Source organism: Tachypleus tridentatus, chromosome 11 (assembly GCF_004210375.1).
Source record: "Tachypleus tridentatus isolate NWPU-2018 chromosome 11, ASM421037v1, whole genome shotgun sequence".
NCBI lineage: Eukaryota > Metazoa > Arthropoda > Merostomata > Xiphosura > Limulidae > Tachypleus > Tachypleus tridentatus.
In genome coordinates this window covers 85,887,252-85,904,782 of record NC_134835.1, presented here as the reverse complement: position 1 = coordinate 85,904,782, position 17,531 = coordinate 85,887,252, and the positions used below count along the sequence as shown (strand labels likewise).

The 17,531-nt window shown below is 30.3% G+C and overlaps 1 protein-coding gene across 1 annotated transcript in view; it reads left to right on the top strand.

Annotated features, from left to right (window-relative positions):
* Positions 1–6,900: 6,900 nt before the first annotated feature.
* Positions 6,901–17,531, top strand: part of LOC143232670 (2-aminomuconic semialdehyde dehydrogenase-like) — a 42,268-nt gene continuing 31,637 nt past the window's right edge. Inside the window, exons 1-3 of the mRNA XM_076468370.1 lie at positions 6,901–7,039; positions 11,085–11,286; positions 12,657–12,857. Coding sequence (XP_076324485.1) covers positions 11,114–11,286; positions 12,657–12,857 — 374 coding nt within the window. The 5' untranslated portion in view covers positions 6,901–7,039; positions 11,085–11,113. The remainder of the gene's footprint in view (positions 7,040–11,084; positions 11,287–12,656; positions 12,858–17,531) is intronic.

Sequence of the window (17,531 nt, the reverse complement as noted above, 5' to 3'; positions counted from 1 at the left end):
AACATTGTTCGCTCCTCTATTAGTGCTTTCTCTACCCATACCAGCCATTTTTAAATGTATAATAGTCATGAGCTCTGTTAATGGCAAGTTCTGGTTAATGTACAGTCTTTAGATGAGTATGGGCTCTTTTAATGACAAGTTCTGGCTAATGTACAGTCATTAGATGAGTATGGGCTCTTTTAATGACAAGTTCTGGCTAATCTACAGTCATTAGATGAGTATGGGCTCTTTTAATGACAAGTTCTGGCTAATCTACAGTCATTAGATGAGTGTGGGCTCTTTTAATGACAAGTTCTAGCTAATATACAGTCATTAGATGAGTATGTTAATTACTTTATTTTAATATGTGTATATCTCTTGTTATGATGGTAGTGTTTGAGTAAGGTAACTCACTTTCATCAAAGAGACAGTAACAAAAATAGTAAAGTTGAAGAAGAAACTCAAGTGTGTAATTTTTTTTATCATGCAGTTTTTTATAGGCAAAAAATTGGCTAGTAGTATTGAGATAATGAAGAAGAAATAGGTATCTGTGGAAAGTATTACAAGTTTTCTTTTTGTAGTATCAGAATGTAATAAACCTACATATAGACTAAAAGAATGCATTCCATTAGAGAAAGTGAAAATTGAAAATAATGAACTAATATGTTAATGCATCCAAAAATTATATTATTGCTAAATCTTATCAACTGTTACCCAAACAAAAACAGCAATTAAAGCAGTAAATTACCAACTACTTAAGTATAAGAAAGGCAATATTCAAGGAGGGTACGTTATTACCGTATCTCATACATATGGTTCATCTACATTTTTCAAAACTTTGTGTGCATTTAAACTTAGTTATTTTTCAAATACACAAAAAAGTATCACCCCTATTACAATTATTTGATTATTTCACTTTATAGCTAAATTACAAAACTATTCTGTGATTATATTTAAAATTTACGTTTGACATAGTGCCTGAAAAACCTTTATTGATATTCAAAGGCACTGACCGTCTTGGTTAAGAAAATATACAGGTTTAGAAAAACCATAGGATTGGAATGACCAATTCTATTTCATAGTAACTGGCTAGCTAGACCAAGTAATTAAAGTTTTTGATAACAATTCAAAGTTTTTTCATATACATGCAAATAATCTGTAACTATGATCACTATATAAATTCAGTAAGAAAGTCTGAATAATATTCAATTTTACAGATCGCTAAATGTATTTAATTAGACTCTAATTATAATACAAAATATTTAGTAATGAATTTTTCACTTATACATTATATTTTAATTACTGAACTTTGAAAATTCTTTACATAACGCTTAAATGATTAATGCAGAAGTAGCAATTGCTTGAGTGGTCAGTGGGTTCAAGCCAAATTCTTGAAATAGAATTTTTTTCTATTTTTTAGGCTCTTTTTTTCTCCTCTGTACCATCCTGCAAAAGAGCAAAATAAAATTGTTATTAGGAAGAATAAATTTATTTCATCCATAACTAATGTGTAAGAGGTTCATGTAAAATATTTTATATGTGATATTTAAAATTTTTAAAGATCTAAAATTTGTATAATATAAAATCTTACTGTTCAAGCAAGTAAAAATTGTCCATCTTACCTTTTAGATTTTTTTGCGGTGCTCGCAGGTAAAATGAGGTGCCCAGGGTTTGTCTTGATTCCCGACAAGCATGCCGAAATATGCCTTGTAGGCTTCACACATTTTAGCAGATGCTGTCACAGAGTACTTTTTCGCTCTTGTCTTGATAAATTGGTCACATACATAGCAGAATGCGTCTGAAGAATGCTTGTAGCGTCTTGATGGGATCTCTGATAAAATCAGATGGGTCTTTTTATCTGAAAGTAATATTAATAATGAATGTTATTTCAACACTTAAAGCGCATTGTAAAGATACCAATAAATTCCTAATAAAAGTAAAATATTAGCAAAGGTATTACACGAAAATATTAATGAAAATGGTTCTCACAATAAAAATATAGATTGCTTCGATTTCAAATGCTACAGATACAATTATTGTGAAGTATTTCTGACAGCAAAAGAAAGTAAGTGTTATAGAAAGCTCGAGTCATTTACAGTGAATTGCTTTTACATTTTCATAACATTTATAACTGAATACACATACACAAGATTTACAACTACACTGAACAGTATGAATACTCTAAACATTTGGTTTAAAGTTATAACTCAGTCATCTCTGTAGGGACAAGGTTCGAGCAAACACATCTTATTTAAGAAAGATCACCCAGTCTGGCCATTTACTCGAAGCACTGAAGAATCGGAATAAGACCTACCATTCAAATACAATTCCTACTTTTCATGGTTACCAATAATAGTATTGTTACCATTGTAAGTTGTATTTTTATATTTAAAATAAAGTATTTGTTTTCTAAGGGTTGGGAGTTAATTATGATGATTTACCGTCACATTATAAGGCCCCCCTCCCACTGAAAGGGAGAACATGTTTGATGTAACGTGGATTTGAACCCGTACCCCTTGGTCGAGTGCCTTAACCACCCGGCCATGCTAGGCCTCCAGGAAGTGCTTCTACATTATTAAATACATTAGCTTATTTTGTTAGTTGAAAATTAATTTGAGGCTAATTTTCACTTCCAATCCCTCTTCGCTGCACGTTTGATTATATTCACTACTAATTTGTTTACATCATAGAAATAAGAGAACGCACAATGAAACGCATTTTTGCAGTATTTCACAGTCATGGTAATAATAATTTGTAGTGTAAAAAATATAAAATTCGAAATGTATTCTTCTAAAGGATAAAATATAAACTAATCCAGGGTCATCCGGAAACGTGTTAGAAATTATCTGTTCGTCATCACGAATATAAATATTTATAGACTTACCTTTTCTGATAATACTTCCATGACCAACCTCTTAATATAATATAAAAAACACTGTATTCACTTCACGTTGCTACGGATAATCAACCAATCTATTGTTGTTTTTACAGAAACTTAAAATGATTTTGATCTGCACAAGATTTTTACATTCGGTAACAGCATACAAAGTCGGTAGCTAAATTATATGTTTTTATACTTTAAGTGAAACCATGACCAAAATTTCAATGAAATAAACACTGAAAATATTTCAGAATTTTATTACGGTTAAATGATGTATACTTGAGAACAAAAATTATAACTTTCCAATATTCGACGATAGTCGTAGGAAATTACTGAGTAAATAAATGGTACAGCAAAATACTAAGTAATAACAATCTTCTAGAGGATGTAAGTGCTGATTTGGTTACAGTAAAGGTAAACGTGTAAATTATTTAGAAGTGAACTTTTCACGTAGTTGTAGAGGTAAAGTCCTCAGTTGTTTTAGAAAAGTACAGCTTGCAGCAACTATCTTAATCAACTGATATTTCAACCAAACCATTCAAGCAGTTTGTGTCATGGCTAAATGCATATTGTTTTTCATTAGTTTGAAACGGGAAAAACTTTTCTTTCCTGATGCCAAGGTTACGGATACAGTCAAAATAATGCGTAATGTAAGGCGAAGGTTTGAATATAGATCCGACAACCTTTCATTGTATATATAGTTAAGAATCTCCAGAAACAAGTTGGGAACAACATCTGGTAAATCTCGAGCTTCAAGTCATCATAACCCATATTTAAAGATAAATGTTTATGTCTTTTGTTTAACGGTTTCGTACTCATCACCTTGCCCATTCCTGTAGTAATTAAAAAAAAGTCAAACCGTAGAAATGTTCAAGCTGAGAAATTCTTTAATTCAAATTAGTTGAGCGGTATGCAGATAAGACATACTGTGGGCTTTCTACCTGCATTAACAATATGCGGTTGTTCTCAATTTTCTTTCTTTCAATTTATTTTTCTCACTATCATGACAGGCTACAGTGGTCTATAAAAGTTCGGTTTTTTGTGCTGTTTATACTTACTTTGTTTCTCTACTCTTATAACAGACATGCATACTTGGTTTGCAGGAAAGTTCTAATATGATATCAAGTATCTGGATTGTGCTGGTTCATGTTGGGAACTTCTTTACTAAATGCCCTCCGCTGGTACGGCGATAAGTCTACGAATTTACAACGCTGAAATCAGGGGTTTGATTCCCCTCGATGGGCTCAGGAGATAGCTCGATGTGGCTTTACTATAACAAAACACACACATCTTCTTTGCTAAAGAACTATGACATTGAGCTAGGGGGCAACTGATCAATACTGTATAAGAGCAAGGATCACTAGATTGTTTGTTTTGAATTTCGCACAAAGCTACTCGAGGGCTATCTGTGCAAGCCGTTCCTAATTCAGTGTAAGACTAGAGGAAAGGCAGCTAATCATCACCAACCACCGCCAACTCTTGGGCTACTCTTTTATCAACGAAAAGTGGGATTGACCGTCACATTATAACGCCCCCACGGCTGAAAGGGCGTGCATGTTTGGCGCGACGAGGATGCGAACCCACGACCCTCAGATTACGAGTCGCACGCCTTAACGCGCTTGACCATGCCGGGCCGGATCACTAGATACCTTTATCCTCCAAACAAATAAAGTTAGACTGCTTAAAAAAGTAAGTAGATTTTCTAGGTTGGAAAAAATGTAAGGAAAGTGAGAGAGTTGAGTTTTTTTCTTTTATACGATCGAGTAAAAAGACGCATTTTCAATATCCACGTGTTGTCTTGCAAAAGAGAGAGCTGTAGGACTAAAAATATTTTAGCCGAAAATAACTGCCTCTCTGATGAGGTAGGCATGCATTAAGTTTTTGGCGTTATTGCATTTATAAATCCGAAAACTCAGTCATGAAATATTCACACAAAGCATCGGACCAAACATGTTGTTTTTCACAGGTGTTTCTATCGTAAACATTTGTGGAGAAATGAGTTTAAGCAACCACAATCATATCTTCATCAAGTAGTGAAAAACAAGTTGTACTATATATAAATAATTATATAAAACCAAACTTGAAACAATGCTACGAATTACATTAAATGTATACAACATGTTATACATATAGTCAAATGTATCAGTTGAGATACATTTTTACTTCAAGTGGTTTATCATCATCACGAATATCCAATAGTCTTTGCTACACACCTTACCTTTCATCATTAATATTGTTATCATTGTTACAGCTCTGTCCTCTGCAGTTATCAATATTGACTTTTAAGTTCTGTAAATAGCTCAAAAAGTTTTCTATAGAGCCTCTCCAGTAGATGCCTAAATAATAAGAAATTCAGTAAAATGTTCTGAATTTGATGTACCAACCAATGATTCACAATTAACAATATGCAATGTAAATAGCTGTTGTTTAGCGTGGCTGACGTCTGTTGTACTGTCCATAATCACACTAAAAAGCTCGATTTACTTTACAAAAATACCCTGAAGGATATCATTTCTCTGTGGGTAATCAATTTGTTCTGATAACCTTTACTGAGGTAATGATCTGCATTTTCCCTTTTCTCACTTGCCCAGGTTTTCATTCAGCATTGAATCAAACTTTGCCAGCTATTCAGTTTGACCAAGTAGATTTCCATTTCTGGGATCATGAAGCTTTCCTATCGTTTCATGAAAAGTCAGAATGCATTCTGCCAAATGACAAACTATGCAAATAAGTCTCGTGAGAACAAATATCTGGTAATTATTTTCCATTGAAATTAGATTCACGTGACACTGCCTGTAGTTCCATTGCCTCTGATTTTTACTCTTTTATGACTCTATGTTGTATACTTCTGCTGGTAAACATTCAGATTAAAAGAAAGGTGATTCTATGCAACCAAGTCATCCCTTGAAACAGCATTATCACACTTTCCAAAAATTACATATCAAAACCGAAATTCTTTATCCGAAGATTCAGAATATTCAAGCAATTTGAAGAAAAAAATATTTTTTGGTTAGTATAACACTTTTCCTTCGTAAAGCACCTGGGGTCTTAATCATTATCTTGTGAACGAACATTCAGTACCCATTATTTGTTTGAGACCTCTGTTGACGAGGTCAACATCTTTGCTTATCATTTGTTATTTTTGGTCAAAGTGCTGGATCATCAGATAATATCCGTATTAGCCTACCTTTGCAGGCTCACTATATAATTCAACATCCTCTAAATTGAACTATATATTTTTCTTGGTTTCAATTGACATTTTTCAAAGATGAAGAGCCTTGAAAGTCAAAGCTAATACCTCAACCTTTAATGTACTTCGTCAACAGAGATAAAGCATTTGAATATTCTGTCTCGCGTGATTTAAAGAATGTGGTTAGTTTGACATGTGCCTCCAAGTGTTTGGCCTTTTTGTGTGAAATGTGGCATTTTTTAGCACTACTGGGATGTAAACATTTCGTCATTAAACTATTATTTTCTTTTTCTATTAATAAAAAACGTATCAGGTATGTAAGCTTCGATGTTTTTAAGAGAACATAAATTATAACGAAACTAAAAACACAGTATATATTCCTCACATCTACTTTTTTGCAATGTTCTTCCGAGTTTATTGCTCTTTCATTCCAGTGCAAAACCAACTGATCATCATCTAATAGTGTAGGCATATTTAACTGAACAGCTTTTCATGTTTCCATTTACGACGAAAAAACAAGTTTTGCTGAGTCATGGTTGCTTTAATAACAAGTTTAAATTTTGATATGCAGGTTGTTAAGTTCAGTTAATTTACTATTTTATCTTGATTACCTTTCAATGTACTTTCTTTTCTTCTAACACTTTGTTATAGTTTATTATTTCAATATATATATAAGTATATAGACAGATATTTGTTTATCGTATTGAATAATCCAACCTTTCGGCATGGGTAATCAGAGAGAAAATATCTCCGTTTTTTGTTGTTGTATTCGAAAAGGATAAAACGCTAACTAAGTCAAAAATATGCAGCTGTTTGTGATATCCGATAAGGGCGAATTAAACGTATTATCAGGCTGTGGAAATCACGTGGTAAGTATTGAAGGTCAATTGAACAGGAACGTAAACAAGAAGGCTTTGCAGAAAAGTATCACAAAGATTTAGTAGAAGGCAAAGCAACGGCCTCAAGCATCGATAAGGTTTGTGTGGAAGGTAAGTTTGTGTAATAATAAAATATAAATTTAGTTACAGCCACGAAAATACTTTGATTGCAAGTACGATAATTATAGGTTTATATAAGTTGCTGTATTTTAAAGCAGCTAATTAATTTAGAACGAATAAAGGGTTTTTGGACATAATTTTATAAGCTTGTAAAGTACAAGACAAACTAACTTATACAAATGCCTACCCTCAAAAGATCAGTAAGTGAGCTAAATTCACTGACAATGGAGCAAAAGAAGTGTGTCTCTTAAGGTTTGGCTGCTATTAAGCACAAATCTACATAATAAGCTTTCTTTGCTCAGTTTGCCATCAGTTTTGAAACCTAAATTCTAGCGTAGTAAGTCGCAGATGTATTTCTGAGCTCGTGAAAGATCTAGTTTCAATATGGCGTATTTTGTGAAAGCAATTTTTTTACCATTCCTCTCAAATATATCAATAAAGGACATTTCTGCAAAGGTATTGAAAAGTTGCTTATAACTATCCTTTGGTGATATTGCTTCAAACAAAATAATCTTGAACATTATAATTGAATTAATGCAATATTTTGTCTTAACTTTGAAAGTTAATTTCTAATGACGTTTTTTATATATGTAAAAACGGCTGGCTTGGATTGAGAAAATTTTTAACTAAAGGAGCGAACAATGTATCGACCTTCTTTGGTCATCGTCAGGTTCACTTCAAACATGTGGTCAGCTATCGGTCAGTAACCTCATTTTTTCTTTGTGAAACGACGATGACCGAAGATCGAAACGTTCTTCGCTCCTCTACATAAAAAAATTTTCTCAACCCAAACCCGTCGTTTTTCACATATATATATTTTTCTTTACAAGCGGGTTTTCTCGTCATCACTGAATTACACTATTTATCGATGATTCTCGGATTGAAAAAAAAAATGTCTATCATACTGAATAATCAAGTTTTATCTCCTTTTTTTTTTTTTTTTCCAAAGGAAAAGAGCAGAATATTAGCAAAAACTTTTGACCAATGAACACAACAAAAATTGTGGTTCTTATTCCATGATTTAACAATTATTGTAGGAATGTTACATAGGTATTTTTTGTTGTTGCTGTTTTGTTTTTTATAACTATTCCCGAATCATTTCACTTTACCATTTTAAACACTGACTGCTGTCACAAACCAAGGTAAACATCTGATTTTTAAGGTTTGTTTCATAGAATATTTTAACATAGTGACTGGACGATATTCCTGTTACATGTTATTTCATGAATCTAAATTTCAAAATACATGTGTATATGCCCCTTCCCCTGCCTAATTCTCGTGCATGTAAGTTGTGCATGCATATATTAACAAGCAAGTTCGTCAGCATTCTGCTTCTCGACTGCAACGAAACACAAAGTAATTTATTTTGGGTGTTACTGTTAGTCATAAAATTACACTGGTCACACACTGTTAGAGAGGATTGTGTTAAGTTTAATATGAGGTTGTCTGCGCACTTATATTAGTATCATGTTGCTTAGCAAACATTAAATCTTTTTTTCTTGTTACTTTTGTTAACAATATTGGTTAGAATGTGTGTGTTTAACATACAATTTTACCATATTTAATTTTAATATTTCTTTTCTTATGTAGGTTATTTCATATTGTTAGTCTCAAAATACGGATTTAGAATGAACTAAGCTGGTCTAACTTTTTGAGATGTTATTGAGTTTAAACTTTATGGTAAAAAATATCATTAAGATCAAAAATACCCAACTGATGAAACAGTGCATCCCAACCATTGTAAGCACAGATCATAAGAAAAGTACATTTAGTTAGTTATATTTATTACTGGAGAGTTTTTTTTTTTAGATTTGATCTAAGCTTATAGCTTGCTCTAACTTCCAGGTCTTAAAGCTGGAAGTTAATATTACTAATACACTTACTAGTTAGAAATTCAAATTGTAATTTGTTGAAAATGTTCCTTTCTTCAACACTTAAAACAAGTTTTATTTCTAAATCTGCAATTCAATTTTACTCTTTATTTTTTATTATTTTGTGCTACAACATAAACAAAATATTTATGAAACAAACCCAATAACATGGCAATGGGATGAGCTTACCTCTATTGACGTTATCCCTTATTGATTCGTAAAATGGTTAAAGATCGTATATTTGTTGTGATAGAAATCCATTTTGACAAGTTTCCTTTTCAATACATATCTTAAAAGAGTTTATCTTCTGTGTAAAAGCAATATAACCATATCATCTATAAAATAAAATAAGTATAAAAAATGTGTTTAACAAAATGGAACTCTGAAAAAAACAAAAACATTTTTACATGCTTTGAGAAATTATGTTGTAGAACACACAAAATCAATTATTATTTAAGAGGAACATAAATTCTTTTCAGCATGTTATAACTTTTGTTTACATATTTTGGAAAGTAATTATGCTACAAATGTGAAGTAGATATGAAGTTATAATAGCTTCCAAAGTTTTATTTTACAATGAAATAAATTATTTAATTTATGTAGTAGGATAAACACAATTTCAAATTGTTACTTCAGTTTTTCACCACTTCTATATCCTCTTCTATACAAGTTATATCAGCACAGTAATTTTATATTTTTGATGCTGTTTTTTTTATTTGTGAAAGTGCAGTTGCCTCATTTGATAATAGTGCTGTTCTATTATTAAAGTTATTAGAATCAGGTATAATTCCTTTTGTTACTGCCTTCTGAATTAAAGCTTATACTAGTACCGACATTAAATCAAATTGTTTTGCTGTGGATTCGAATTTGCCAGATATGTCCCTTTTTTAAATTATTAAACTATGTAGGATTTGAACAGATGAGTTGTGTAAATTAACCTTTTTGTCTGCATCAAATCCACTGTGTAAAACATATTTTAGAGGGTTGTAAATGCATGATTCATTATTAAATTAATTACATAGTGTATATTTCATGAATATAAAAAATAAACAAGTGTTGATATTTGCACAAGAAGGTTTTTCAATGCAAAACATTGAACAATTTTCATACTTAATCATGTTCGACTTTCTCTAGCACTAATTTTCATTATCATATGATTTTAGTCTAACCTTGTCCTCTTTCTTTATTATTATTTTTTCAATATTCTGTCTGTGACTACTTTACATTATTACAGTCTTATGAGACAGAGGGGTTGCCATAGAAAGAGATATTAAAATCCTTAAATTTGTGTTTTATCTTGAAAAAAGAAGAGTGAGAAGGGATCTTATTGAAGTATTTAGGATTGTAAAAGGAATTGAAAATGTTGATACATCAACATTTTTCATGTGTAACAGTGAGAATCGTAGAACTAAGAAATAAATATAGATTTAGGCAAAGTAGAAGCCATTTTCAGCTAAGACAATTTTAATTTCCAAATAGGGTGGTTGGCCTATGGAATGGTTTGCCTTTGGATGTTGTGGAGGCAGTAAACAAGTTCAAAAAAAACTTGATAGATACGTGAATGATAAGGACTTTCTTTATTTTATTTTTTTAGTTTGGCTTAGAGGATGAACAGCTGAGATGAACAAGTATGTTCCTTGTTCTTTTTAAACATTACGTTATGTCGTCAATGTTTCTACTGAAGCCTTTGTCATTAGTTCCAGCCAGAAACTTTCAGTTTTGCTGATTAAAATATATATGTCTTGCTTGTTGTTTGTTTTGTTTTCTGGTCTCATGATTTTCCAAAATGTAACAAAATGTTTTTTGAATTGTTCATTTTCAAACTGATTTTCAAAACACAGCATTATTCCCTTAAAAACAAAAGCAGTGATGATAATTTGATGACTTTTCCTTAGTTCGGAATAAACTACTTTTCTTAAATATAAGATGAAAATTATGAAAGTGCTCATATGTTTTAAAAAAGGAGTAATTTATTAAGCTATTTCTGTTTGCTATAAACAATGGGCATAGCCCACAACTGGGTTTTAAATATTTTTTAATTTTAAGCTACTTTGCCTGTGCTGTGGTTTAGTGAGTTATTTAAATGTTTACGTAAATTCCAGATTCGTGTGTATGTGTGAGAGAGAAAAAGAATAAATTTCAATTTCTTTCCTTGTATATTACAGACAAACCTAAAATCTGCTTGAAGTCAGTCATGAATAATTGTATACTGGAAGTGCAGAATTTCATAAATGGACATTTCTGCAAATCAGATCAATTTATAGAAAGCATTGATCCATCAACTGGAAAAACATGGGTGAAAGTTCCAGATAGTGGGAAGAGTGAGATGGAGAAAGCTGTGGAAGCAGCAGAATATGGCTTTAAAATGTAAGTATTTGTAACATTTGTTACTAATTTTTTTAATTACACATCTGAGTAAAAACATTTTAACTGGTTACTAAGGAAGTTAAATGTGAAGAAAAGTCATTTTTCCAGTATTAATCTTAAGTACGAGTATTGTTTTTCTTTTTTATTGTAAAATATAACCTGTTTATATTTTTGCTTGGTAGTTAAAAACTACTTTACTTTCAAACAGTACTGAGTGAAACATTTATTACCAACATGTTGAGTTCATTATTTTTAAAACACATACCTTGTCAAGCAGGTTTTATTTTAAGAAGCCGATGTATAATTCTGAATCAGATACTCTCGTGGAAATTTAAAATCATGGGTGCAAGCTTACTGAAGAGAATGAAAATGTTAAGACCTTATTAAACTTCCTACCCCCAGTGTCCAGTACAACTACAAATTACTTTCATAATCAGTGACCTAAAAAGAATGAATGTAACTGTAAAGGTACATTTCAAAACATTTCCTACAATGTCTCAAATGAATTATATTTTCTCTAGCTTTGAACCTATCTCTTCAGTTAAATTAATTTAAAATAAATAATGGTTCCTTTGATTTTTGCCATAAATCTTTTTGTTTTCTTTCTTATTCTTAAAAGTAATGTAGATATATTGTTTGGCAACCTTTACCTCAGAACTGTTATTTTCATTTTAGTTTGTTATTTATGTATTAAGAAAAAGATCATACATATTAAACATTGTTTACAGTGTACAACATTTTTCTAAAGCTTTGTTATAAATTGATATACATACACATTAGTTATAAAATATATCTCGTAATGCTTCAAATAGGCAATATCTTTCTTAACCTTGCTCCAGTAGCTTTAATGTACACATTAATGTTAGTGCTGTTGGAAAACTTTTGAAGTTCTTAAACAAAGTCAAGGCATTAATTTACAGGAGAATTTAGAATTTGGGAAGACTAACTACAGTAGAATGTATATTAAGAGATCACAGCTCAGAATTGCTGGTTGAACATTTGCAATCAGTAATAGTGGCTCATAAATTCTCAACAAGTGTTGATATTCACTATAATACCATATTCATTAAAGAAAAATGTTTATTTAAGTTTTATAATTTTTTCTGTTATTTCTGATAACTATCAATCTGATTTGGTCAAAAGCCTGTTAGTCATGTGGTAATCTTAGAAAATCATTCAGAATTAACTGCTATTTAATATAACAGTTACTCTCTATTTGAATTTAAAAATGCATCAGCTATACTTGTTGATTTTGTAAGAATTAATGCAGTGAAAAAAAAATTGGTATTATACCCTTTTGTGATCATTTATTTCTTGTTTTCACCTTGAAGTTGTACAGAAATAAAAATTTGTCAAATTTTTATTTTCAGTTGGTCAAAGACTAGTCCTGTAGAACGTGCAAAAATTTTGTATCGAATAAGTGACATTATAGAATCCAGGTTAGAGGAATTTGCCCAAGCAGAATCAAAAGATCAAGGGAAACCACTTTGGCAAGCTCGTACAATTGACATTCCACGAGCTGTTTTGAACCTTCGCCATTTTGCAACTACTGTCCAAAGTGATAAGGAAATGTAAGATTATTTATAATATTTAAGATGTAGTATTATAAGACATGCTACAGTGTATTTACTTCATTTAACTACAAAAGGTTTAAATGTCTTGATTTAGATAACCTGTATCTTACATGAGTAAAGAAGCATCTGGTTTAAAACACATGTATACATTTATAGTTTAAACAAAGGAAGCTTTCATTGTAGATTGTATAATGTGGGGATGAAAATTAATTTACTAAAAAACTTTTACATTAGAGATATATTAAGATAATATACTTTGATACGTACACTCTTATTCAATTTTGTACATGATTCCAAAACAGTTCATCAGGAATTTAATTAACCCTTTCACTATGGGCTCACCGTAATATACACAAGTTAGTCTACATGTTTGCACATATTAAGTATTTGCACTATAACGTTGTTACAACATGTGTATTTTCACAAAATTTGATAGTTTTTTAATGAAGGTTATAAGTATTTTGTATACAAAGAATCAGGCTTTTTAATGAAATAGTTTTAGCAAAGATTTGTTTGTGAAAATAGTCTTTTGCAATACTAGTCTGAATGCAAAGTGATTACATGTTATGATTAAGAAAACTGTTCTTTATCCTAAAAATCTCAAATATTAATATTAATTGTGTAATCTCTGGAACCTCTTAAATATGTTTGTTTTTTTGTTTTTAGTAAGACTTCAAATTATTTTCTGTACTCTAATTGTGGGGGGTTTGTCACTTGACCAACCTCAAAACCATCATAAAAACAATTAGGAAATAAATATAAATTTGTTTTTGTAGTGCTAGGATGAATGACTACATCTTATAGCATGAAAATACAAATGTTTAATATAAGTAGCTTAAGTCTCATAATACTATATATTTACATATATATTTATTATTTTTTAATACATTGACCTTCCAGTCATGCTTAGTTAACATTATATAACTTGCATTGACATGGTGCATGTGCACTCAGGTCATGTATCCAGTTATATAAAACTGTCATTTAGCCTTTTTAGAAATAAATTATTAAACTTATTTTTCTTAAAATATCCAACAATAAATCAAGAAGTAAAGTAAACAATTATCTCTTCTGACTTTGAACTTTGTACTCTGTTGTTGCTGGACATAAGTTGCTAAGTTTTTTGAAAATTTTGTACATGGAGGATATCAAACAAAATTTTCTTTAGATTTATATATATATTTGAAGAAACAAAAAAATCATAAATAACTACATTAATACCATAGAATTCCAATATAAACTATTAAGCTTAGATACTAAGAGGTATTTAAATTTTGAAAAGTATGAAACTTTGAGCAGAGTATAGACACAACCTACATTCTTGAAATCTTGGTTTGAAAGAACATGGTAGCCTTTTTACAGATTAAAATGGCTGAGAAACTACTAGGGGGACATTCTAAGCTGTTGATTTGTATTCACATGTAATATGTTGAAGTAAGTGGACCGTTTTCAAAAATGGAAAGAAATGAACAGGGCCACTCTTTGATTGAGTACATAAGCCATATCTCAGTGAAATAAAGAGATGTAAGGTTCTTATTTTATATTCCAGCTTATCATTATTAGTAATTTTATTTCCTAATATGTACAAAATTATAGACTTAGTATTTTGATATCACAAACATCTAATTTTAAAGTGTTGCATTCAACATAACATATGACTCGCTAAAATTTATATTTAGATGTGTTCTTTTAAATTAAGAAATTAACTTGTATATAATATTAAAGTTTGAATTGTAATGTACAATTTAATTTCAAACTTATTGACATAAATTCATAAAACAGTAGTTAAATAAAATGTTGAATGCAAGTCAACAAATGCAATGACATGGCCTTTGATCTGTGACAGTTAGGAAAAGAGTTAATGTTTTATTAACCATTTTGCAGTGGTAGATCAAAGTGTGCATTTCATAACCTTTTACAAACTTACATTGAAAATTTAATCAAACTACTTTATTATTCATGTACACAAACTAAATTTAATATCAAAATGTTGTTAATAAATCAAATGTAATATAAATTTTGAGTTATTAATTTTATAAGGAAATGGGTAAAAAATTATTTGTATGAGAATTATGAGCTTTGATCTGTAGGTCTTCTCATTTTTCTAAAGGCTCAGCATGGCTTAGTTGTTAGGGTACTTGACTTGCCATACGAGGTTGCAGGTTCAAATCCCCATCCCACCAAACATGTTTGCCTTTTCAGTTGTGGGAGCATTATAATGTAATGGTAAATCCTGCTATTCATTGGTAGAAGAGTAACCCAATAGTTGGTGCTGGGTGGTGATGGCTAGTTGCATTCCCTCCTGTCTTTCACTGTTAAATTAGGGATAGCTAGTACAGATAACTCTCATATAGCTTTACAGGCTCTCCTCTAATTCATTTAACCAAGTATGGAATTTAATATAAATTATTTATTAAAATATAGCTATTACTTGGGTGAAGCCTAATTTTTATAGTCTTTAATCCTATCTTTTATGAGCCATAAATCAGAGACCCACTTGCTGTACCCACGTTACATTCTGTTTCACAAATTACCAATAGTTTTCTCTAATGATTTCTATTATTCATAGCCAATAGAAAGTCAAATTTTAATCTATCAAATAAAATATTACATTCTTTTCTGTAAAGATACTGTCTATTTTGTTGTTTAGTTTCAAATTTATTTTCATGGGAATTACATGGACAAACTTAGTTGAATTTTTAAAAAATTAATGCACAGTTAAAGTCAGAACAATTATGATAGTTTTAGGACAGTTTGTTTTATGCATGTTATTATGCTGTGTTCTTAGTTGCATTAGTTAAGTAAATAAAAAAATTAGTGTATAATATCATTATTATAAAAAATGGGCTTAAGTTTTATCAACAGCAAACAAAAGAAGACCCGGGTAAATATATTTATTGTTTTTCAAGTGTTCTTTATTTTTTTATTATAAAGGTAACTAAATTTAAAAAGTAGAATCTTATTGAATTTGATTAGGTAAAATAATAATAAAAATTTAACGTACATAGTCTTTATTAAAGATTCAGATTTTTTTGTCAGCAAAAAAGACTTGAAATGTTTACTAATAGCTTAAAAAATTTCATGAAGGTACACAAAATATTAAAAGTTGTGATATGGAAACTGGTCAGTTTGGGGTCATGAGGTTGGTGTAATCCACCAGGCTCTAGTGTTGTATTTAATTAAATAAAAAATTCTTTGGTGTAGTAGTACCATTTGTATAAAAAAAAATGTCCTAATTGTATTGAAAGTCAACAGCTAAGAAAAAGAAGACCCAGGTAAGCACTTTATTTCTTATTTTTCATGTGTGTTTTTTATTTATTATTATAAAAGTAACTAAAATGTAAAAAATTAGAAACTTATGAGGTTAGATTAGGTAAGATAATGAAAAGTATTAATTCTTCACAAAATATGCTTGTGAGCAATTTGTGCATTATATAATTCACTACATTAATGTGAGTTGCACTTTTGCTTAGTGATTTGCATGTTGTGTGGCAGCATCATTAGCCAGGCATGGTTGAAAGGGTAGTAAAATAAAGTATAAATAAGTATATACTAGTAAGAGATTTAAGCTACTTAATATAAGTGTTTGTGATTTCCTATTACAATTTAGTCTTTATAGAAAAAAGAAAAGTAACTTGGATGCATGTCCTACTTTTTTATGGGAATTAAAAGGTCTGTTTAATTAACTCCATATAGAGTTATGTTTGACAAAATAAACATTTTATCTTTATTTGGGAAATTTGAGAGATTATGCAAATGAAACTTGTGAAGTTTTGGAAGAAGAAAAGTATTTTTAATCTTAGCATGAAAATCACTTTGCACTCAGAGAAGTCAGCATTCTGATTCCATATATTTACATTACAACAAGTCTTTCAGTAAAATTAAAAGTTCTAATTTTCATCTACAAAGGATGTGCAATGTTTACTTTAAGCTTGCCAAGTATTGTGAGCATATGAAAAGTTTTTTCAGAGTTATAGTATGCATACTTTTTTTATCCTGGCTATAAGTTATTTACATGTTGGTTACAAGGATGTGTAAAATGCACAAGCCTGTTGCAAGAGCATTAACTTAAGAAACCTGTTTTGTCTGTGTCATAAATTGACGTGTTTAGGATTGTGTAATGTCTTTAACAGTTTTGTTGCACAATTTCAGTCCTTCACATTTGAAAAATGTACAAGGGCTGTTAGTAGGCTAATGTCATATCTCTTTTAATTATTATTATTATAACAAAAATGGACAATAAAAGTTAATTTCTATTGACCAAATTGTATTTTTTCTGTCTACAAAACAAATATTTCCTGGCTAAACTGAAAATATGTTCATAGCTTACTACTGAACTGTGATGACCTGATTAATAATGCAGCCATTGTGGCCTTGTGTCATGCAGAAAGTAGCTCAGCAAATACTGTTTTTGTTATCATAAAATTTACTAAGTCTCCTTTTGCTAGTCTGAATTTTCTAATGATAGCTAATTTTGTAATTTAAATTTTAACACATTGATTTAGTTTCTTAGTTATAAACCTTTCATGTTTAGGTACAACAACATAATTCAAAATGTCTTATATTGCTGGTCATGTAATGTAATTAACCTAAGCCAATTAAAATTAAACTACTAAATTATTGCAGTCAACAGAGTTGCATGAAGTTAATTGTGGGTTTATCTGTGTATAC